The 24,091-nt window shown below is 51.7% G+C and overlaps 3 protein-coding genes across 7 annotated transcripts; all 3 read left to right on the top strand.

The window, feature by feature from the left end:
- Positions 1-5,469: 5,469 nt before the first annotated feature.
- DBNDD2 (dysbindin domain containing 2) lies at positions 5,470-8,865 on the top strand (the record flags this gene model as incomplete). The annotated part of the gene is given in 5 exon segments (XM_084247241.1): positions 5,470-5,616; positions 5,618-5,738; positions 7,250-7,396; positions 7,574-7,711; positions 8,663-8,865. Coding segments are annotated over 5 exon segments (756 nt in total).
- A 6,054-nt stretch (positions 8,866-14,919) lies between these two features.
- On the top strand, positions 14,920-22,528 carry PIGT (phosphatidylinositol glycan anchor biosynthesis class T; the record flags this gene model as incomplete). Of its 5 annotated transcripts, none has more annotated exons than XM_084246448.1 (12): positions 14,920-15,106; positions 15,647-15,824; positions 16,722-16,849; positions 17,153-17,253; positions 17,427-17,513; positions 18,016-18,103; positions 18,210-18,307; positions 18,389-18,554; positions 19,461-19,661; positions 21,308-21,473; positions 21,557-21,640; positions 22,276-22,528. In XM_084246448.1, the coding sequence occupies 12 exons, from the start codon at positions 14,920-14,922 to the stop codon at positions 22,526-22,528; spliced, it is 1,737 nt and encodes a 578-aa protein (XP_084102574.1). The 5 variants fall into 5 exon arrangements, with proteins under 5 accessions (XP_084102574.1, XP_084102573.1, XP_084102575.1 ...); XM_084246447.1 differs by having other exon boundaries at positions 17,427-17,531; XM_084246449.1 differs by lacking the exon at positions 16,722-16,849 and having other exon boundaries at positions 15,647-15,784.
- A 1,154-nt stretch (positions 22,529-23,682) lies between these two features.
- On the top strand, positions 23,683-24,030 carry LOC311180254 (large ribosomal subunit protein eL30-like; the record flags this gene model as incomplete). The annotated part of the gene is made up of 1 exon (XM_084247952.1): positions 23,683-24,030. One exon carries the CDS (start codon positions 23,683-23,685, stop codon positions 24,028-24,030), a length of 348 nt encoding a protein of 115 aa, XP_084104078.1.
- Positions 24,031-24,091: the final 61 nt, after the last annotated feature.

Genomic DNA, 24,091 nt, shown 5'->3' with positions numbered 1-24,091 from the left:
TCCAGACCAGCCCACAGTCCCACAGGAAGCGACATCACTTCCACTGGAGCGCAGCCATCTTCATTCTCCTCCTCCTTCAGCAAGAAGCCAGGTGGTGCCTTTAACACTTTACTTGGAAATACCCTCAGTGCCATCACCCTATTCATTAGGCACATTTTCTGCTTTCTTCTTTACTGCCAGCCACAGGGCTGCTAGACTTAGTGCCTAACATAACAAGAATCCCTCTGCACCCCACGCCCCCTTTTCCAGTAGTATTTACCTCCTTTTCCTGCATGAGATGGCAGGCTCATCAAAGGCCAGGGCTTCTATCACCAGCTCTTTCCAGGCACCTGGGGCTTGCACGGCACTCTCCTCAAGGTCAGATCTCATGCCACCCCGGCATGGCAGGCACTCTTACAGCAGCACTCTGCCCAGTACCAAATCTATGTTGTTAATTGCTAAATAGCATGTTATCTCCAAATGGAGCAGTTTTAAACCAGAAGTTATTATCATGTTGAAGGTTTTGAGCCTCAGGATACAGGGACCCTCTAGCTGAAGGATCCAGCCTTGGGGGCTCAAGGCTGCGACATCTGCAGGCTCAGCTGGGGCTGGGGACCTGTGTCTCCTCTCAGGCTTGGGTTGCAGGCCGTCATCTGCTCTTCCCTGGCTGTTGGACAGAATCCTCGCGAGGTGCCAGGTGGGCCTGTCTGTTGAGGACCTGCTTCCCGGACAGCTTGCCGCCCCAGAGTGAGTGATCCAAGCCATAGAGAGAGATAGAAGCCCTGGTCTTTTTCTTTTCTTTAATCCTACTTGTGGAATGTGATACTGTATCCTATTGGCCACAAAGAGTAAACTTGACACAGTGTGAGAGGGGAGCACACAAAGGCAGGAAAGAACAGGAGGCAAGGGACATTGGGGGCTGTGTTGGTGTCTGGCTGCTGCTGTTCAATTTTATTCAAAGCAAAAGATTTTTCTATTTTTCTTTTTGGACCTCATCTCTGACTCATGGGTTGTTTTGACATCTTGACTTTTCTTTTTAAGTATTGGGGTGTTTTCTAGATATCTTTCTGTTATTGTACTTTTATTCTGTTATATTCTTGAAAATATGTTGTATAATTTAAATGATTTTAAATTGGTTGTGGTCTGTTTTATGGCACAGAATATGATGTAGCTTGGCAAATGTTTTCTGTGCAATTGAAAAGTATGTTTATTCTGCTGCGGTTGGGTAAAGTGATACAAAAATGTAAATCAGAAGATGTTAGCTGATAGCATTCAGGCCTTCTAGATCCTTACTTTTTGTTGTTTGCTTGCTTGTTGATTGTTGAGAGAAGTGTTGAATTTTTTAAGTGTAATACAAATTTTTCTATTTCTTTTTTTACTTCATGTGTTTTTGAATCTTTGTTATTAGGTATATAAGCATTTATGATTGTTGTCTTCTTTGTGAATTGAAACCTTTATTATTATGTAATCTCCCTCTTCATTCCTGGTAATCATCCTTCTATTAAAGTCTGCTTCATCTGATACTAATATTACCCCCACCTTGCTTGGATTAGTCTGTATGGTGTACCTTACTCCATCCAGTTACTTTCAACATATTTATTTCTTTATAGTTTAATTGGGTTTCTTATAGACAGCATACTATTGCCTCTTGCTTTATCTCCAGTATACTTATTTCTGTCTTTTTATTGATCCTTTGTTAACTTCTAATTCTGGCCTGTATTGATACAATTGGATTAAAAGCTTCCATCCTGTTATTCATTTTCTATTTTCCCATCTGTCCTTTTCCCCATTTTTCCTTTTTTTCCCCTTACTTTAAATTTAGTTATGTTTTGATTAGGGAGAAACTTCAACATCATGGGTTTTCACTAGAAGCACACAATAAGACTTACTGACCAAATCTCTTATTCCTTCTTGTAGCACACCAAATAACAGAAACAACAGCATAGTTGTGGTTGGTTCTCACCCTAAGAATGACAACGGGGACAGTGCTTCCAGCGGCACAGATCACACACAGAGGTCTGTGTTATAGTTGAGGAACACAGGCCCGGGACTCTTACGAAAAGCAGGAAGCAGGCCTGCCTTTTTCTGAGAAACACATGATTTTATCCCTCAAAACTGCCACTTGTATTGATAATCTTGAACAAGGGTCTACGTGAAAAAGTCAGCACTTTGCAACCCCCAGGGAGGGTACCTCCACCTGTGTTCATGATTCCATTTCATCTCCACTATTACCTTATTACTATAACTCTTTTTTTATACCCCTTTTAAAAAAATGTTTAGTGATTGCCTTTGCATTTGTATCTTCAATCACAATCTTCATATTATAATTATTTCTTATATAGTATAAGGATCCTTAAACAGTGTATTTCCATTTCCCCATTCCACCACTTTTGCTATTGTTATTGTCATACATTTTACTTTTTTAGATACGATTATCCCACAATTTATTGTTATTTTGTTTCAGATGGTCAATTTTCTTTTAAGATGATTAAAACAAAAAAGTCTCTTATAGTTACCATTCTATTCATTCCAGGACCTCTTAGTTTCTCTCTGTTGACCCAGGTATCATATCCTTTCTGCCTCTTGAACTCTCTTGACTATTTATTATAGTGCTGATCTACTGGTAATGAATTTTTTATTTTTGTTCTCTGGAAGAGAATGTTTATAGCTCCTTCCTGTTTGAAAGATATTTTTGCAGGATATAGAATTGCAGGTTGATAGCTTTTTCTTTCAGCATTTTAAAGATGTCACTCTGTTGTCTTCTAATCATATAACTTCAGGTCATATAACTTCTTGGGTGAGAAATTTTCTGTAATTCTTTTTTTTTCTTTTTATTTAATGCCACTGAATTACACACTTTTAACCAATGAGTCCACAGATTCTGTATTCTCTTGCTAGCCACTGTGGGCCTTTACAATAAAACCTGTACTGAACTCATTACCTGCTTGTATGGAGACTCATCTTCCACTTCACAAGTGTGCCAGGGGCTGCATCTTATTTGTTCTTGGAGGCTCCTGTCTGTGGAACGCAGGGTTTTTTTTGTTGTTGTTGCTCAGCAACCTTATCTCTCCCCGGGGTTCAACAAAATTTATAATTTTATAGATTACCTAAAATTTCTTAAATTATTAATCATGTGGTAATTGTGTTCCTCTCACTTTCTACATCTGAGATGGAAGCCAGAAGTCTAAGTTGTCTTCTTTTTCACCCTTCCTTTTAAAAATTCCTGGATCTGTGCTCTGGGTCTTTCTCTTACCTGATACCCTTCTAGTTTAGCTCCCTGAATTATTCCTAGCTTGGGTGCTTTTCCCCCCTTCTCTTTCCCCTTAATGTAAAAAATATCTGACAAGGAGAAGGGACAGAGGTTTGTGATATTTCACTGTCTTAGGGACAGCTCAAAATAGCCCATGGAGTCCTGTTCCCAGGGATGAGCCTGAAAGCCGGGGAGTAACTTTGGGGGCTGAGCTCTCAGCCACTGTGCTCCTGACTTGACCTCATTCTTGTATGCTAGGAAATGGGGCTGAGTATCTGCTTCATCCATTAATGGGGAATAAGAATCAGACTGACCAAAACATTTCTTGAAATTTGAAAACTGCAACAGGATGAGAAGGGAACAGGCTGACACAGTCTCTGGAGGCAGCCTATCGGGGTTCCTATTCCAGCTCCATCACTTACTAGCTGTGTGGTCTTGGATTAAGTCCCTTACCTTTCTGTCCCCGTTTCTGTATCTGCAAAATGAGAATAATAATAGTACTTACCCTACGGGATTGTTAAGAGGGCTAAAAGAGTTAACATATGCAAAAACACTTATAAATGTGACCGGTACAAAATCAGCTCTGTAGAAGTGTTAAATATTAGGGCATACTTCCTATAATTTCAGAAATTTGTACAAGAAAGCAGTTTCCTCCCCTTCTCAGAACCCACTGTAATCAAAACAGCTAATGTTTATTGAGCATCTCCAGAGTGCCCACATCCTGCACTAAGCATCTTATATGAATTCTAACAGATAGGGATTGATTAAGTTAAATTAATCCTATTTAGTAGGCAAGGAAGTCAAGGATCAGAGAAGTTAAGTGTTTTACACTTCCGCTGGATTGATGCAGAGCTGGGTTTACAACCCAAGAGAATCTGACTACAATGCCTGTGCTCTTAACTGCTGCACTTGGGGCCTCCCACAAACTAGCTTGCTCGCTTGTAAAATAGTGAGAGAGCAGCTTGCTGTGTTGATCTCGCAGGGTTGTTTTGAGATGCCAGTAAGAACAGCAGAGGCAGTGCTTTGGGTACTTGTACAGAATCCTGGCGCCCTGACAGGGAAACCTGAGTGTGGCATGACCTTCCACACCTCGATCCCTTTGCACATGCCCTTCCCCCCTTTGCTCTGCTTGTTGAACTAATTTCTTCAAGGCTCAGGTATCAGCGCTCAGATTTGATTCTAACAATGGAGGGATTTAAACAGCGATGACACATCAGACTTGTGATGTGAAATGATGACTGACTGCTCTGTGGGGAACTGAGATGCCGGAGGTGCGTATAGAGAACCCAGGTGAAAGCTTCTGCAGGGCCGCAGGGCGATGTGGTGGTGGAACCGTGCAGGAGCGGTGGATTGGGAGGACATTTAGCACGAATAGTCACGGGAAATGGAGGTGTATTTAACTGTGGCAGAGAACAGGGAGGCTGTGTGGATGAGTCCCAGCTCCTGATTTGTTCTCAGACGTTTGTTGAATGAAGGGTCGGGCGACCCCGGGAGCATCCCCGACAGACCCAAGCAGCCCCGGAGCCAGCAGCACAGGGTAGAAGAGGGAGGAGGAAGAGAACCGGCGGCGTCTTGGTCCCGGAGCTCCCAGGCTGGGCACTTCTGCCGCTGGTCTGAGCCAGAAGCTCCGCGCGGGGGGCAAGCGTTTCCCCTCTTCGCCCGCCGTTTCTGCGCCCCCTCTCCACCCGCCGCGGGCCGGGGCGTGCGGCGCCCCCTCAGGCGCCCCCTCAGAGCCCCGGAGCGCTTGGCGCTCCGCCGGCGTCGGGAGCGCGGGGCAGCGGCCCACCCCTCCGCCCTGACCCGCCCCGTCGCAGCACCCACCCCGCCCAGATCGCGGCGAGACTGGGCGTCGGCTCTGCCCAGACCCGGAGCCAGGAGCCAGGGGCTGCCGCCGGGTGAGCTCCAGGGTCGGGGCCTCCGCCGCGGGGCACCTGCCCGGAGGGTGGCACCGGGTCGGAGCCCTCCCCGCCGGCGGGGCCCCCGCCTCTCCCCCGAGCGCGCCTCCCGGAGACGTGCGCCCGGCGAGTGGCCGCGGGTGCCCGGGAGTCGGGGTGTGGGCTCGTCGCTCCGGAGCTCCCCGGAGTGGGCGCGCAGCAAGTGCGCGAGGGCCCGGAGCCCACGTGTGTCCCCGCGCGGTTCTGCAGCGGCGGGCGGGGCGCGGCAAGTGCACGGAGCGCTCGGAGCGGGGCGCGCGGGCGGCGGCGGGCAGGGAGCGGGCGGCGGCGGGCGCGAGGGGCAGGATGCGCGCCGGGAACTTTTTGCCCGCGCTGGAAGTGCGAGCTGAGCGCGCGGAGGGGCTCCGGGCGGCCGCGGGGCGCGGGGGGGCGCGGGGGGCGCGGGGGCCGCCGGCGCCCCTCCCCCACTTCCGCCTCCCGCCGCCGTCTCGCGGCGCCGGGGCCCGTCGGTCCCGGGGGACACCCGCGGCGCGGCCCCGCCCGGCCGGCTCCCACGCCCCCGCCCCGAGTCCCGCGCGGGCGCGCCGAGGCGGCGGGGGCGCGGGGCGCCGCAGGTGAGGGCGCCGGCGGGGGCGCAGGTGCGCGGGAGGGGCCGGGGAGGGGCCGGGAGCGCCCGGGGGACGGCCGCGGGGGGCGCCCCCTCCCCCCTTCCCCAGCCGACGCGGCGTGGCCTTTTTTAGGGAATTCTTTCGCTCGCGCGGAGTCGGGAGCGGGTGGGGCGGAGGCCGGGAGGCGCGCTCGGGTTCGCCAGCCCCCGCCGCCCCGGCAGCCTCCGGCCCCCCATCTCCTGGCCGCCCGCCTCGGCACCCCCGGGCGCACAGACAGCTCCCCGCACCTCTCCAGCCCGCGCTCCCGCGGCCCGGCCCGGGGGGGCCCCCCTCCAACCCGGCGAGATGGAGGGGGCCGGGGAGGGGAGAAAGAAGGGGCGCCGGATGCGGGCAGCTCCCCTCCTGCTTCTCCCCCTCCTCCGCCCGCTGCGCCGCCGGCCCTCGGGGCCCGGCGTGTTTTTATTTTTAGCCGGTGACCCGGCGGCAGCGCGGAGAGTCTTTCCCAGCAGCCCGCGGCAGCGCCTCCCTCCTGCCCGGCCCCCCGCGGCCGCGCGGGCCCCGCACGCCCGCGGTTGGGGTCCCCCAGGCCGGCCCGCCCTGTGGAGCGGAGCCGGGGTCTCGGCCCGCGGGATCCTCGGAGGCGGGAGGCCGGCCCGGGGGGCGCGCCCGCGGGAGATGGGCTCGCGGGGCGCGCCAGGAAGGAAGTTGCGCGCCGGGAATGAATGCACCGGCCTGGCCCGCGCTGGGGTTCTGGAAAGCTCTCAGCCCCGGAGTCCGGAGGCCTGGGCCGAACCCGACCCAGGACCCGCCCTTCCAGTGGCCACTCGCTGACGAGCGGGGAGCCAGGGGAGGGAGACAGTCGGAGGCGAGGAGCACAAACAGAGCGCTGTGGGAGTTCACGGGGGAGAGGGTGGTCCCCGGAATAGCTCCCGCACGGGCTGGAGCTCCGGGGTGCGGGGGCCCCTCTGCAGGCCCCGCTCGGGCTTGAGGCAAGTGGGACAGCGATGCCATTTTCAGATGGGGAGACCGGGCGGGGAAGGGGATTTCCTTCGGGACAGAGCCACGGCTGAGAGCTGGGTCTGTGACGTGAGAGCTGGGATTGGTGGGGTTGGGGAGGTGGCGTCTGTGCTCCCCTCTTCCCTACCTTCATGGGGTGCTGTGCCTATTAAGTAGAAAAAGGGACTCCGCTATTTGGACCGGCCCTGGCCCTCCGGCCCTCCGAGCGGGGCATGACAGCCGGCCATTGGCTGTGTTCCCTGCATACTGAGGAGCCTCTTTTTGCCGTGCCTGGAACTGGCATCTCCTTTGTAGAGCTAGGGGTCCACCCCCCCTGCATGAGCCTTGAAGTTTGTGGTCATGGACTTTGTTCCAGGGAAGGGGAAGGTGGTAACCAATTCCAGGGGTGTCTAGGCTGGAACCAGAGACGACCTTGCTGGGGTGCAGGCTGCAGGGGGCTCCCCAGGCCCCCAGCGTGTTCCCTCTCAACTTCATAGCTGTGCTTGCTCTTCCACCTCCAGGAGCTGACATGGACCCTAACCCCCGGGCAGCCCTGGAGCGCCAGCAGCTCCGCCTTCGGGAGCGGCAGAAGTTCTTTGAGGACATTTTGCAGCCAGACGCAGAATTTGTCTTCCCCCTGTCCCACCTGCATCTCGAATCACAGAGACGTAAGTTTTAAGTCCCAGGGAGAGGGGCTGGGGTGGGGTGGGGACGAAATCTTGTAGGTCCTGAGTCTTGGGGGCTCCTTCCTCTTGTTTTCTCGCCCCTTTTATGTCCAGACCTGACGTATGTCCAGCCACCCCATGGGCTTCCCCTGACGACTTGCCCCCTTCTTGAATCTGCAGCCCCCATAGGTAGTATCTCATCCATGGAAGTGAATGTGGACACACTGGAGCAAGTGGAATTTATTGACCTTGGGGATCAGGACGGAGCAGATGTGTTCCTGCCTTGCGAAGATCCTCCGCCGACCCCCCAGACATCGGGTATGTCCCTCTGCGTAGAACTTGAGCACCAGTTAGCCAGAGACGGATGTCAGCTCCGAGTGAGACCGCAAGACCGGACAGGAGAAGTGGACACTCCGGGGCTGGAAGTGGGCGTTTCTGCCAAAGAAAGAGCTGTCTCTGCTGATTTTAGGAAGTTGACCCTGAGGGGAACTGGGTTACAGATCCCCAGTCTAAAAGTGTAGGACTATCAGAACCTCCTTAGTCTTTGTTACTTCATCTCAGTGAAATTAATGTAATTAAAATAATGTAAAAATGTAAATATTTTCATTAGACAACTTAGCATTTTTGGGTCATCTTAAGGATACCAGAAATACTTCTTGGGCCCTTGATTAGGTCTCTTCGTCCTGTGCTAGAAGAACTCTACATATATCATCTCAGTCCTTACAATGGACTCGGGCAGGCGGTGTTATCCACGTTTTAGAAGGAAGGCAATTAGAAGAAGCGTCACATAGCCAAAGAGTGGAAAGGCAGGTTCAAACACTGACTGGCTGACTCCAAAACCCTCTAACTTATAAGATCCTCTTACAAAACCGCTACTGTTTATTGGTGGCCTACTATGTGCCAGATATTTCAGATACATTCTTAACTTTCATCCTCAAAATCCTTCTGGAATTTAGTGTCCCTTTTCAACAGAGGGGCAGCAGAGTGCTGGAGAGGGAAAGAGACCTGCCCGAAGCTACTCAGTAGCAAGCAGGTGACAGTGACGTAGGTAGAACTTGAACCCTTGGGTTGACTGACCTGACTCGAGAGCCCGGATGTGGTGTAGTGAATGGAAGGCGCTGGGGCTCAAGGCACTGGATCTCTGCTGGGCTGGCTCAGTGGCTTGGATAGTCCTTGCCCTCTTCGGGCTCCAGTCTCTCCTGGATGGACATCTCTAAGGTTCCTCAGAAGCCCTATTTGTGGCCCTAACCCGCTTTTCTCTCTGGGCAGGGATGGACGACCATCCGGAGGAGCTGAGCCTGCCAATGCCCGCGCCAGACAGGACCACGTCCCGTTCCTCCTCTGCGTCCTCTGACTCCTCCACTGACCTGCGCAGCCCGAATCCCAGTGACGGCGGAGCAGACACGCCCTTGGCACAGTCTGATGAGGAGGATGGAGGTGATGGAGGGGCAGAGCCCGGAGCCTGCAGCTAGCAGTGGGCCCCTCCCACAGACTGACGGAGCTGACTTCTCTCCGCGTGAGAGCCTAGTCCCAGCCAGAGCCCTTCAGAGAAAATCAGACTCTTGCGGGACACACCAGAGGGAGCAGTGGCGGCCGGTGAACCTCACTGGGAATAACCCTCCCCTGCTTTCCTGCTAACCTTTCTCTGCCGCAACCGTCCAGTGTCCACCAGTTCACTCCTAAGGTAGGGCTGGCTGTGAGGAGCTGGCGGACGAGGCAAGACACGATGGCACTGCCTTCTTGGCTCTCCTGCCACCCCAAAGGCTCCACAGCCTTCCGGTAGTCTCCTAAGCCCGTGTGTCTAAGTGGACGAGAGCCCCTTAGCGTTCCCAGTGAGATGGCATCCCAGCCATCCTGCTTCCTGTTATCCTCTTTGGAACAGGGCATGGCATAAATAATAAACAAGTAATAATAAGCTGACCATGCCACTTCATTTTTCACCCTGCAAAGATACCAAACCCACTGTATTTCCTTAGCTCTCTAACCACCACCATATGTATCCCCACCAGGCCTTTCCTCGATCAGTGCTGGGGATTTGGAATACAGTTTTGAATAAGACAGGCCTTATCCCTGCCTTCTTGGAGGAGGAAATCAAGTAAACACCACAGCTCGCGGTGTAATAACTAACATGACAAGGAACTAGCGTGGTGTGGGAAAATAAGGGCGTCTTAACCGAGCTTGTGTCATTGATTAACATTTGGTTTTTGATTTTTAAGCTGAGATCTGAAGGATGAGTAGGAGTCAGGTGGGGGCTGGAATCTAGGCAGAAAAAGCAATTTGGGAAGACTTTAAGTGGAAAGAACTTAACCCTGAGAAGCTGAAAACATTCAGCTTGGCTGCATCGGAGGAGGATGAAGGGTAGGTAAGACTGACAGAGGTTAAGTCATGAAATGCTTTGAAGTCTGTGTCCAGCTTCTGTTTTACTGCTAATAAAACATCAGTGACTTAAGCTATAAATCTATTTCCTCATATAAAAGAAGTCCAAAGTACAGGGCTGTGTGGCCACTCCATTGCTACTGGGCATCCGGGTCCTTCTTGGCTCTGTTTGCTCAGCCAACCCAGGCATGTGGTTCGGGTCCTTGTTGGTATTTCATGTCTAAGGTGACTTGCAGCTGTGGTGTCCTTGGAATCCACACAAAACAGAAGAAATTGGGGACTAGCAAAAAAGGTCCAGCCCACTGTCTCTTCCCAGCTCAAGGGGCATTTTTGGAAGTTCTAGCCAGTAGCATCTACTTCCCCTATTGACTAGAACTTGCTGACATGAGAAACATTTCATTTAGAGACGTTGCATAGACACAGGACACAGTTTTCTAGAAGAAAGGAAATTCTGGCCTTGGGAAAGGCAGTCACCCTTTCAAGTCACTGGATTTCCAGCGCATCTGATTTCTGTACAACCTGTCGCTCGGCTCAGCAGCACCTGGCTACTGGGGAGGCCGGGATTTTCCTTGGGTAGGGCACAGGGCCATCTCGATAAAATCATGGTTTTGTTACTAAAGAACAAGAAAACAGTGAACTTTGGGTGGGAAACTAGCAATTTACATTTTAGATGCCACATTAAGGGATTTGAACTTTATTGGGAGTAAAGGATGACAGTGGTTGAATTTGCTTGCTCAAAAGGTAATTCTGGCCACAGTATAAAGAATATACTGGAGGAGGGAAGGGCAGCTCAAGACAGACATAACACAATAATTCACGCAAGAGATAATCGTGGCCCAGAGGACAGTGGCAGTGGTTAACTTAACTTGCATGAGCATAACTTGTATAAACAACAAATGGCGTTCGTTGTTAAATACAATATGTCCGTGTTCAGCATGGAAGACACTGAGCCTGGCCTTGGGGATATAGTAGTGCCAAAGAGACACAGTCCCTGCTCTGATGGAGTTTAGAGTCTAGTGCAGGCCCACAGGCAAAATTGCAGCTAGGACTAGTGGCAGGAAGGAGTTAATAGCCTATTTCGGGAGATCTGGAGGTGTGTCCCTTGAGGAAGCATATCTGAGCTGAGAGCCGAAGGATGGGTAGGGGAGAAGCAGGGGAAGACTGGCTGGAAGGATCCTTGTAGAATCCTGGCTGGAGGGGGCCAGAGTGGCTACCTGGGAGACAGGAGATTTCAGCCCTTAGGTAAGAGATGACAGGCTACAGTGGAGGGTAAGGGTGGGGTGTAGGAAAATGGAAAGGACGAGATATTTAGGATGTAAGCCCCAAAAGATTTGGGAGAAGGGTGAGTGAGAAGAAGGTCAAGGGTGCCAGCATTTCTGCCTAGTGACTTCAGAGAGTCTTCCTTCACCCTAATGGAGTTTAAGAATCAGGTTTGGGAAGGTCATAAATTTGGTTTCGGACATGTTGAGTTGAAGATGCTTTTGAGATGTCCAAGAGGACACGAGTGGGCAATTGGACCCGTGAGTGTGGGGTTTAGATGAGAGACTTGGGCTGGGAAAATGAGTGGACGAGTTAGCAGTGTGTGGGTGGTAAGTGAAGCCCTGGCTGTGAATGAGCTTTCCCAGGGAGAATGTTCAGTGAAAGCAGGGAGGTATAGGACCCAGCCTTAAGGAACATCAAGTCATTTCTCACACTAGAAGAGGAAAATCATTCCACTCCCTTTGTACATCAAACACTACCCTGGGGTCAGCAACCTTCAGCCCAAATCTCCAAGCTCTTTGTGCCATGCAGGCTGAGTGACAGGACTTACTTCTTCCCATACCCCCATTCTGCTTTCACCCCGCAGGAGGCCGTTGGGAGTGACAGTTTTTAAGTGCTTTTCCTAATGCTAGTGAGAAGCCTGTGGGAGTTTTGTGCTCTTTTTGTCTCAAAACTTCTGTGTCTAAGTTGAGATCATCCACTAAGCTGGGCCAGGGCCCAGGCTCATGTTAACTTTTGTGAATTTCCTGGATTGCCTGTGATTTTGCTGCAGCCAGATGACAGGGTCTCTGTCCTCGTGTTTATTCTCCCTTCTTTCCTTTGGAGTAGCAAGACTCAACTTCCTCTCTGACTGTGGCTGAGCCTCTGGGCTGTAGCCCTGAGCTCTGGAGCGCTCTGCCCCATTTCTCAGCTTCTGGAGTCACCCCATGACCTCTAAGGTAAATGATGGGAAGCTAGACTAGCTTGGTAGCATCAGATGCTAAGATCTGTGGTGTTTGGGGCCAGGACTCTGCCTGAAGAGAGGAATCCACAGCCCTCGGGAGAGGTAGAATTGTTGGGAGCCTACAGGGAAATCTTCAATTTAGCACCGATGAGCCCCATAACTCCCTGGAGAAGTCTAAGGTCGGCCGAGACCCCAGGACCACTTCCTGGTTAGAGAATGACCTCCTCTTCTGCCAAGCCACAGGGATTTGGCAGGCCTTCAGAGCCAACGTCTCCAGCTGACTGTTTTCTAGGTCACACAGTGCCCTTGGAGATGGAAGAATGATTTGGAGCCAACTCTGAGGCAAGGAGCCCAGCTTTTAATCTGGAAGCCACAGTGCAGCGGCTTCTGTTTGCTGCATACATTTGTCCAAGAGTGGACGGATATCCGACAGATTCTGGAGAGGAGCAGAGACAGACTGGTCCCATAGAACCCTGTGCCTCAGAGGAAATGGGAGAGACCACAACTGGGGGGTGGGCAGGACAGTCCCTAGAAGACTCACACTGTAGCAGTCCCCAGGGGTGCACAGAACTTGATACCACGAGAGCATGGTGGACAGCATGGCCTGGTGCTATGGTGTAGATTTGTTCACTGAAACCTCACTGAGCACCTGCTATATGCTCCCCTCCTTGCTTGGGCAGTGGAGACACTAAGGCGAGCAGAGCTCTTCCAGGATGGCATTAGAATATGCACTGCAGCAGGAATACACAGAGGACTGTGGCACGGAGGACTATAAGGAGGGAGAAGGAAGTCTCTGGAGGTGACTGGGTCTTGAATGGTGGGGGCAGGCAATTTCAAAAGGATGGCTAGCAAGGGAGTACAAAAAAACCATAATGATAGCAGCAGTTCTTCCTTTTTTTAAATGGGTGGGCAGGTTCTAGTTCTGACTCTGTCACATGTGATCTTGAGCAATCATCTCAAGTTTCTGTGCCTCAGTTTTCTTGTGTGTAAAATGGAGGTAACATTACCTACCACACAGCCACATAGATCTGTCGAGTAAACATTAATATTATTAAGCACTTACTTACAACTCTGAAAGTAGGTTTGTCCAATTTACAGAGGAGGGAATTGGTGCTCATCTCACTCATGCTTATGAATTCAAGTCTGGTAGGAGATTTGAACCCATATCCGCCTAACAGCCCATGGCCTGCCTTCTATTCTATGTGTAGTGGGGAAGGACAGAAAGAGGGCATGATGAGATAAAGATGAGGCTTTCTCTCCGAATGGCTGGGATTGATCTTGGCAGACCTGCTGAATCCACATCTGGCCCTTCACATCAATATGGTTGTCATTTTTACCATGACACTGCACAAAATCTTTTGTGAATATGTCCCGCACAGGCCAGGTAGAAAAAAAAATGAGCAGAAATTTAGCATCGGAATTCCTACCACTCAATAAGAAGGCAAACAAGCCAGTAAAATGGGGGTGGAGGTGCAAAAGGATTTTAACAGACTTCAGAAAATATGTGGCCAATAAGCAAATCTTGAAGAGAAGTACAACATCATTAGTACCAGGGAAATGCAAATTAAAACCAGGAGATACGACTGCAGATACACCCACATGGCTAGAACTAAAATTCAAAAAAAAAAAAAAATTAAAGACAAATGTTGACCAACTAGAACTCCCCTACATTGTTGGTACGAATAGAAAATGATAAATTTTGGAGAAAGGGCTGGCAGTTTCTTACAAAATTCAACATATTGCCTACTCTTTGACCACTCCTAAATATCTTCCCAAGGGAAATGATAAACTTGTTTACTGAGTGACTGGTACAGCAGCCTAGTTTGTAATAACTACAAACTTGAAGGAGCTCAGATTTCCATCAATAGAATGGAGAGAGGATGGTATGTTCATATAAGGTAATACTATGCAGCCATGACAATGGGTGATGCATGCAAGAACATGGATGATTCTCAAACTCTTCTTGTGAAAGAAGCTCCCACCAAAAAAGTATATATGCATTGATCTTTTCATATGAAGCTCCAGAGCAGATTATATTGTAGAGAAAAATGAGAACAGCAGTTACCCCTACAAGATGGGGGGAGACCAGAAAGAGGCATTAGCCAGCTTTCTGTGCTTTTAGATATGTTGTATATCTTAATTGCAAGGTGGGTTACACAAGTGTGCTCATCTGTCAGGATTTGAATGTTCGCTTTGGTCTTTCACGTTTCTTCATACAGTTTTACACTGAGAAAAATGCAAACAAATACTGAATTCAATAAGCATGCTGACGTATTTAGGGAGACGTGTACTTATATCTGAAATTTACTTTGAAATGCATTAAAACAGAAGATGAACTGAGGGATTTATTGACCACTAATGTGATAAGCAAGTAGAGTAAGACGTGAATGGTGGAGCTAGGTACTGGGGAAGCACGTTCACGGTAACAGGTGTTCATTCTTTAAACTTTGCTGTTTGAAAGTTTTCATAGGAAAAGGGCCAGGGTAGGAGCCTGGGGAAGGGCAGGGGTGTAGCTGGAAAACCGCACCCGAGGAACCGGTTAGGTTTAGGACGGAGCAAAGGGAGACCGTGGAAGTGGGGGGGTAGAAGCCCCGCCATGCGACCTCGCAAAAGCAGGGAACCTTTTTCCGTCTCAACTAGAGGCACAATGGCGGTGGTGGCCACGCTCAGTGTTACCGAGCACTTTCGCGTGGGTGGACTATGTCAAAGTGGGGGCGGAGGGGTCCGCAATGTGAACCTCTGCGACGCCCAGCGCCTAAAGTCCCGCCGCGTCCTCCCGCGACCCAGTAGCCCCAACCGCGCCAAAGGGCCCAGGCAGGCCGTCGCGCGGGAGGCCCCGCCCCTGCTTCCGGGACGGCGCCGGAAGCCGCCGGCCTCGCGCTCTTCCCATTGGAGGCCGGCCCTGCGCGGGGGCGGGCGCCGCTGGGAGGCGGAAGCGGCCGCGGGCATGGCGGCGGCCCTGCGGCTCGCGCTGCTGGCACTGCTGCTCCTGGCCACGGGCGGCTGGGGGCATGCGGGGCCCCCACGCGACAGCCTGCGGGAAGAGCTCGTCATCACCCCGCTGCCTTCTGGGGACGTGGCCGCCACATTCCAGTTTCGCACGCGCTGGGATTCGGAGCTGCAGCGGGAAGAAGGTGAGAGGATGAGACTGAAGAAATCTGTGGCACCTGCTGCGAGTGGGGCGGAGGCAAGCCTGGGGGCGGAGCCTGATCCCTGGGTGGGGTTCTGGCCCCTCCTGGTCTTGGGGCCCTCTGCGGTGGCTCCTTGGAGAAGGGTGAAATAGTTACTGAAGAACCCCTTTCTTCTGATAGTGGAAGTGAGCCCCGTTGAGGGCCAGTCACGCCTCCTGACTCCTAATCCAGTGCCCTTTCTGCAGGGCCAGGATACCTCGCTAAACCTTTAATTAGAGCCCTCTGTCAACTGATGATTTGCTGTTGGTGGTCACCATTTAGCTTGGGTTCTAGGCACAGTGCTAAGTTCTGTGGACCATTACAAAGAAGAAATTGGAGATGCAGAGAAGTTAAGACACTTGTTCAAAGGCACATCGCTAGTAAATAACAGTCTAGCCTGGTATCCAGATCTCTCAGACCCCAGAGCCTCAGTTCTGCATCTTCTGTAGGATGGCCGGGAACTCTCCTTCCAGGATCATCACTCATTTGCACCTCCCTCTCCAGTTTCTCATTATAGGCTCTTCCCCAAGGCCCTGGGGCAGTTGATCTCCAAGTATTCTCTTCAGGAGCTTCACCTGTCATTCACACAAGGCTTCTGGAGGACTCGATACTGGGGGCCACCCTTTCTGCAGGCCCCATCAGGTGCAGAGCTCTGGGTCTGGTTTCAAGACACAGTCACTGAGTGAGTGCCCACCTTGAAGCCTCTTGCAGCCTATGGAGGCAGTGTGGCTGGGGAAGGTGTTGTCACCCTGTCTCTGCCCTGAGGAGTAGCAGTTCCAGCAGGCAGCAGTTCTGGGAAGTGTAAGCTGGTGTTGGGAGGAAGAAATACTACCACTGGGTGGCATTCTTTACCTGGTTGAATATACTTATTTCCTCTAATATTTCCAGACCTGAGTTAACACCTACATATCTCTACAGAGGCCGATAATAAATAATTGAAACTTAATTAGATGTAAAGCAGTAGAAAACTGGCAAACTGGATAACCTTTTATAAGACATTCATCCAAAAACAATAACAATGATGATAATAATAATACAATGAGGGCCAAACAAAACATCTATGGACTTGAATTAGCCTATAAGATCCCAGATTTTCATATTAGAGGAATTGCTTTTGGGAGAGAGGTCGAGGTAGTGGTTCTAGGTACTGTAGTTGTATCACAATTTCCTTTTATCCCCACTATGAGAAATCAATGGTACCAGTATGATTTAAAAAAATATTGAGGTAATAGGGAGTGGTAGGGACTGCAGAAAGATAGAACTCGAGAGGACAGTTCCACTCAGCCCCCAGTGCATTGCCATGTGGGAATGGAGGCCTACTCTCATCAGATGCTCTCACTTTTCAAGAGATAGCAGAAATCTGAACTTCAGTGTGAAAATTGGCAAATTGAATATCAGCAAGTAATTTAAAAATATAAGAAGTGCTATGTGGGTCAGTGTCATGCACACCGAATAAATCATAGCTACGGTTTGGGTAGAACTTCAAGTTTGCCATCTTTGAGAGTTAGCCAACTGCAGGCTGTGAGGGAGCCGGGACTGGCAGCCTCGGGACAGTGAGTGGGTTTGTGTCTCCATCCAGTGTGGATAAATCTTGGAAGGAGCTCAGTAACGTCCTCTCCGGGGTCTTCTGCGCCTCTCTCAACTTCATCGACTCTACCAACACAGTCACTCCCACTGCCTCCTTCAAACCCCTGGGGCTGGCCAATGGTGAGATGACCCCACACCCTGCCCTTCTTGCTGTTCCCTCTTACCTGGACCTGTGCCTTCTTCTCCCTCAGTTTCCTCCTTCCTCGGCTGGGCCGGATCACAAAGCCCGGATCACAACCCCGAAGACGACTGTCTGCATTGCCCTCTCCCAAGTGGGGGACGAGCACCCCCCTGCCCACCCCTGCTGGGACTCTTGGGGCTGGAGAATTGTGTGGGAAGAGGGGAGGACCCCTCATCTCTAGATTGTGCATCCTGAGGAATGGGGGTTGGGGGCCCACCCCAAACAACTTGTGTCGCCCTCAGGCACTGACCACTACTTCCTGCGCTATGCTGTGCTGCCCCGGGAGGTGGTCTGCACGGAGAACCTCACCCCCTGGAAGAAGCTCCTGCCCTGTAGTTCCAAGGTAAGGCCAGGGGGTCTGAATGTGGGTGGGAGCCCTAGAGAGCGGGTGCCCCTTTACTGCCCATTGCCCCTTTACTGCCTGACAACCAGGGTACGTGTACAGATAATCCCTGCCCCTGCCCAGCTGCCCCACAGTGCAGGGCACTGACCTTTCATCTTTTTGGCGTCCTTAAGGCAGGACTCTCTGTGCTGCTGAAGGCGGATCGCCTGTTTCACACTAGCTACCACTCGCAGGCGGTGCACATCCGCCCTGTTTGCAGAGTAAGTTGGGAAGGGCCGGTGGGGGTGGCGCTACCTGGGACTCTGAGCGATGGTACAGGTGAAGCCTGTAGCCCAGTGTGGGTGGCCAGCAGAGCCAGCAGCCAGCACAGACATGCTGATGCTCATTCTGGGGACTGGCCATGCAACAGGGAAGCCGAGAGGTTGCCTGACTGTTGTTCAGTAAATCTTTGTCGTGGAGCAGAGTGGTTGAGAACAGTGCAGGTGCAACTGCCAGCTCAGCTGGCATAACCTTGAGTGAATTATTTAATTTCCCCGGGCCAGGTTTGCTCATCTGTCAAGCAAGAATAATAGTTCCTAAGCTCAGGGTTGTAGCTGATTGTCATCCTGCAGTACCCGCAAAGCTGCTTGCACAGGCTCAGGGGGTGCTAGCATCAGACCGGTGGGAAGAGACAACAGGCAGGGGATTGAGGCTGGAGAGGCAACCCCCAGTGATGTGGTTGGAGGAGTGACAGGTCCTCATGGCTGCCTGGTCTTGTGGTAGAACGCCCGCTGTACCAGCGTCTCCTGGGAGCTGAGGCAGACCCTTTCCGTGGTGTTTGATGCCTTCGTCACTGGGCAGGGGAAGAAAGGTAAGGCCCCGGTAGGTCATTTCTCTCCACCCCTCGCCAGCCCGTCCTGCATGTGCCAACCAGGTCTCACCCCAGCCCTTGCCCCACCCTGCTCTCTGCCCCTCAGACTGGTCCCTCTTCCGGATGTTCTCCCGAACCCTCACAGAGGCCTGCCCCCTGGCCGCGGAGAGCCGAGTCTACGTGGACATCACCAGCTACAACCAGGTACTAAGGTCCCCGGCTGCACGTTCCCCTCCCCAGGCCAGCCCGCCCTTCTGCTCACCTGTCAGCCCTGTGTGTCTCCAGGACAACGAGACCTTGGAGGTGAACCCGCCCCCCACCACCATCTACCAGGATGTCATCCTGGGGACCCGGAAGACCTATGCCGTCTATGACTTGCTTGACCCAGCCACGATCAACACCTCCCGCAATCTGAACCTCCAGCTCAAGTGGAGGAGACCCCCAGAGAATGGTGGGTGGCCAGTGGGCCGCCAGGCCATGAGGGGCTACAGAATGGCGCATCTTGGGGAAGACCCCCCACCCCCCACCACCAGATAGTAGGCTTGTGTTTAGACCCAGACCTCTGGAGTCAGAACTTCCGGTTTGTAGTTCCACTTCCGCTACGCTCCATGACCTTGGGTCGGTTCTGCCGCCTCATCTGGAGAACGGGGACAGTGATACCTCGTGGATTTGGATGAAACAGCTAATGTGACACAGAGTTTTTTCATGCATTCATTTAGTTGACAAGTTTTGTTTTTTTTTTTTAAGATTTATTTATTTATTTATACAAGCACTGGGTACAGTCAGAAGCGCGGGAGGGTGAGAGAATTCACCAGAGCCAGAGCGGGGAGCAGAGCAGGCAGAAGGACCTAAGTACACTGCTGAGGGGAGCAGCGGGCGGCAGGAGGGGTCTGCGCGCCATGTGGGACCCTCCTCCGGTGGCCGGGGAGCAGCTGGGGATCGAACTGGCGCTGCAGAGGCTGCGGGCAGCTTCGCAACCCAGTGCTCAACCGCTGCGCCACTGGGAAGGCGCGACAAGTATTTTTTGAAAACAGAGTTTGCCTTCAAGAAACGTGACATCCACTAGTCAAGGCAGGCACCAGACCATTGTGGTTGTGTCCAGTGTCACCATGAAAAGTGTCTGATTTGGGTTGGAAGGAGCACAGAGCTTGGCACCTATACATGCTCAGTAAATAACGGTCATGTTGTAGCATCGTGGGCTGAGGAAGAGGGTGACTGGGATGCAAGCTCCCTGGCCCACGGCAGAGCTTTCCCCCAGCGCTCCCTAGCTTTGAAACTCAGGATGTGGCCCCAGGAGCAGGGGTGGGGTGTGACCCTTTCTTTCAGGAGCTCTTACTGTTGGCTTTTTTCTGTGCAGAGGCCCCACCTGTGCCCTTCCTGCACGCCCAGCGATATGTGAGCGGCTACGGGCTGCAGAACGGGGAGCTGAGCACGCTGCTGTACAACACCCACCCTTACCGGGCCTTCCCCGTGCTGCTGCTGGACACCGTGCCCTGGTACCTGCGGCTCTACGTGCACACGCTGACCATCACCTCCAAGGGCAAGGAGAACAAGCCAAGTGAGAGCTGAGTCCCAAATCCCTCCAGCCCCCCAGCTTGCTCTCTCTCCCAGACCCTCAGAGCCTTGTTTCTCAGGGTCATTCCTGATGTACTCCTGAAACACCACACAGGCATAGAGTTAGGAATAGTTTCAGAAGCAGAAAAGCTGTTTCTCCCTCTGGCGAGTCTGCAGGTCTCACCTGTGAAGTGAGAATAGTGAGGCCTTCCAGTGTTGGCTCTCAGAGGCTCGGGAGGCAGTGGTCTCCTGGCCCTGGGGTGCATCCTTTTGTGATGATTCATTGTAAAGAGTCGGCCAGCAATTCAGAGAGCGCTGGAAGCAGAACAGGTGCCAGAGCTGCAGTCCATGGGTAAAGAGGTGCCTTTTTTATGTTTAAGCTTTCTCTATTTCCTACTGTTTTTCTAAAGAGGCGCTGATATTTGTTGAGTCCTTTCCTTTGGGTGCCAGGCGCAGCAGGAGGGCCCTCGGTTCCCTGTGAGTGGAGGTGACTGGTGAGGCGGATTTCCAGGGAGGGGTGACCGCTCACACCCCAAACAGCGAGGCCTCAGACCTCTATACCCCTGTATGGTGGTCTCGCTTACCTTCAGACCACTGTCTGCCACCTTTGAAATCTCGGGTTCGAGTAGCTTGTGTATTTGGAGGGTTTTCTGGTTTGTTTTTTAAATTTTTTTTCTGGACAATTTCAAACACATACCTCAATGGAATCACACAGGAAGCTCCCGGGTACCCACCCCCAGCTTCACCCCCACTTCTGCTGAAGTGTCTTAAATCCTAGACATCCCATCTGTTCAATTTCAGACAGTTCAGTGTGTATCTCTAATAGATAATAGGCTTAAAACAATAAAAAAAAACCTATCATCATCATTCCTGGTTTCCCCAGCATCTTAAAAATAACTTTCTGTGATTGGGTTGTTAGAGTTGGGATCCGAACAGGGTCTTTGCTTTGCATTTGCTTGGCATGCTCTGAAGTTTCTCATTTTCTTTTTCCTTTTTTTTTTTTTTTATTGTTTTCACTTTAAAAAAAAATAGTAAATGGACTTTATCTTTTTAGAGCAGTTTTAGATTTATAGAAAAATTAAGCCGAAAGTACAAAATTCTCATAAACTCCCTCTCACCACCCCACCCCCATTGTTAACCGCGTGCCTCAGTGCGGTGCTGTAAAATCTTTTAATCTATAGCAGTTTCCTCTTTTTTAAAGAAAATCTATTTGTTGGAGAAACTAGGTCATCTGTTGTGTGGACTGTTCTGCATTCTGGGTTTGTCCTTGGGCTGCTGTTTCAGGTATTCTGCCCTCCCCTGCCTTTCTCGTGTGTTGCTGGTTAGATTTAGAGACTCGATTAGATTCAGGGCCCATATTTTTAGCAAGTCAACTTCCCAGGTGGACTTCCTGTTGCATCCTGTCGCCTGGTGCCCCAGTTTTGTGATGTAGAAATTGATGAACTTGAACACGTCCTGGGAAGGCTGCCCTGGAAACATCTTTTCCCTTTTCAGAGACCCTATTCCTTTCCTCAGTCTGCCGGCTTCTGTCTTGCACAGCCCACCTTCTAGGCACCCAGTTCCAGGCCGCAGGGCCTTGATACTTGGGGGCTAGAGGTGCCAGTGCTCTAAGCCACAAATGAGGTACAGCTGACTCCCTCCTGTCCACAGGTTACATCCACTACCAGCCTGCCCAAGACCGGCTGCAGCCCCACCTGTTGGAGATGCTGATCCAGCTGCCGGCCAACTCGGTCACCAAGGTCTCCATCCAGTTTGAGCGGGCGCTGCTCAAGTGGACCGAGTACACCCCAGACCCCAACCACGGCTTCTATGTCAGGTGGGCTTCACCCCACCCCCTGCCCTTTGCTGGGAAGCCAGAGGGGAGCGCAGCTTATGGAGTATCTGTGTGCTTCTCTGCAGCCCGTCTATCCTCAGCGCCCTCGTGCCCAGCATGGTGGCAGCCAAACCCCTGGATTGGGAAGAGAGCCCCCTCTTCAACTCCCTGTAAGTGTGACCTCAGCTGCCTGCTTCAGGGTGTGCGTCGGCACAGGATCCGGGCCCCGCAGGGTGGGCTGGGGCTCAATGTTGCCTCTTCCAAAGTAATGTGTGGCTTTAACTCCATCCTAGCAAAAATCCTAGTGATCTGCATTGGAACAGACTAAAAGTGGATTCTGAAGTGCTTCTGGAAGAATAGATAGATGAGAAGAGCAGTTCTTGCTAGCATACGTTTATTTACTGATTCTCTTAAATATTTCCTCGAGCACTTACTAAGTGCCCGGGTCTTCAGAGAGCCCTGGGGGATTTGCCCATGTTTCAGTCTAGAGGGAGATTCTGTTCTGTTCTAGACAATAATGGGGCCAGGGTGGTGCTGAGGAGGGATCTAGCAGGTTACCCAGGAAGGCTTCTTTGAGGAGGTGGCCTTCAGCTGACACTGGAAGCTTCGTTTCCGCTCCTGAGCCAGCCCAAGGCTGCTGGACACTGGTCAGGCTTGCATATCTGGCTGTTTCCAGTGAAAGGCTATGAGGGAAGGAAATTCTGGACACCCTGACCGTGGAGCATTGGCCCAGCAGCCTGGGAGTGGGAACGGTGAGACGGGGAGCAGCAGCAAGTTCAGCCTTACCCCTCCCTCTCTGTGCCAGGTTCCCCGTGTCCGACGGCTCTAGCTACTTCGTGCGGCTCTACACGGAGCCGCTGCTGGTGAGCCTGCCCACGCCCGACTTCAGCATGCCCTACAACGTCATCTGCCTCACGTGCACCGTGGTGGCCGTGTGCTACGGCTCCTTCTACAACCTCCTCACCCGAACTTTCCACGTCGAGGAGCCCAGCACCGGCGGCCTGGCCAAGCGGCTGGCGAACCTTATCCGGCGTGTCCGGGGTGTCCCCCCACTCTGAGACACCCCCCTCACAGCTGGGGCAACTTTTGCGCCTGGGAAGAGCTCCACTTTCTACCACTTGCTCTCTGGCCTTGGAACCAAACTACCTGGGCCAGGGCCGATAGCTGTGCTGTCCGGTGTGGGAGCTGGGAGCCGAACGTGGCATTTGGATTTCAATTAATTTAACTTAAAAATCCGTTTCCTCAGCTGTACTTGCCACCTTTCAAGTGCTCAGTAGGCAGAAATTACTAGTGGCTGCTGTATTGGACATGCAGAGAAAACGTTTCCCACACTCCAGAGAGCTGCCTTGGACAGCACAGGGCATGCTGAAGAATCCACCACCATGTGGTGGATGGAATTTACTAGCTATGGAATAAAAAGTGGTTTCTTCCTTGTTTCTTTGCCTTCTGTCCTTGAGCCCCGGGAAGAGTTAAAGACTAGGACTTGTTTGCCGGGTGTTTGAGCAGGACTTCATACCCTCTCCCCTCCTTCCTACCCCTCCAAAAAACAAGCAAAACTACTTCCTCCCCCCATAAATTCCTTCTCGTCTCTACATGCCCCTCTCCTGCCATCTTCATTTCACCTTAATTCCCAGAACTCCCTGCACTCCCTGACCCTGAGAACCAGCTCCCAGTCCCCCAGGGCGGAGCTGGAGAGCCCTGTTTCCTAACCAGTCGCACCAGTGAGCTCACTGCTCATCTTCTCCTCCTCTGACTCTAAAATCCGCCCAGCTTGTCCAAGTCCCTTGCAGCGCTTTGTACTGCTGCGTGGGGTGCTGTCCACCTCGATCTCTAAATTACTGATGAGCTTAGTTGGTCCTCCCTTCTCTCACCCCCACTGCAAACATGCCTACCCGTAGCTGGCTCAGCTCTGCCGTGGAGGCCTCATCTTTCCAGTTCCCCAGGCCCTAAACTTTGGAACCACCCTAAATTCTCTCTCACACCCCAGGTGTATTCCAACCACCAACCTGTTTTCCTCTGCCTTCAAAATAAATGCAGAATCTAACTGCTATGGAGGGAGAAAAAAATTTCCCTTCTGCCCTCCCAGGTCTTTCAACTGGCCTAATACTTTTTTTTTTTTTTTTTTTTAAGATTTATTTATTGCTTTTCTCTCTCCCCGGCCATCTTGGTGGCTGTTCTTGGTTGGGGGCCATCCCGCACCTAAGGCAGGAAGATGGTGGCCGCCAAGAAGACAAAAAAGTTGCTGGAGTCGATCAACTCTAGGCTCCAACTTGTTATGAAAAGTGGAAAGTACGTGCTGGGGTACAAGCAGACTCTGAAAATGATCAGACAAGGCAAAGCTAAACCGGTCATCCTCGCCAACAACTGCCCAGCCTTGAGGAAATCTGAAATAGAGAACTACGCCATGTTGGCCAAAACTGGTGTCCATCACTACAGTGGTAATTATATTGAATTGGGCACAGCGTGTGGAAAATACTACAGAGTATGCACACTGGCGATCATTGACCCAGGTGATTCTGATACCATTAGAAGCATGCCAGAACAGACTGGTGAAAAGTAAATCATGCGAAATTTTTCTTTAATAAAACTGGCCAGAGCTTGTTTTAAAAACAAACAAAAAA

Source organism: Talpa europaea, assembly GCF_964194135.1.
Source record: "Talpa europaea genome assembly, chromosome: 11".
Lineage (NCBI taxonomy): Eukaryota > Metazoa > Chordata > Mammalia > Eulipotyphla > Talpidae > Talpa > Talpa europaea.
The sequence above is the reverse complement of the archived record's forward strand: the minus strand, read 5'-3'. Positions and strand labels throughout refer to the sequence as shown.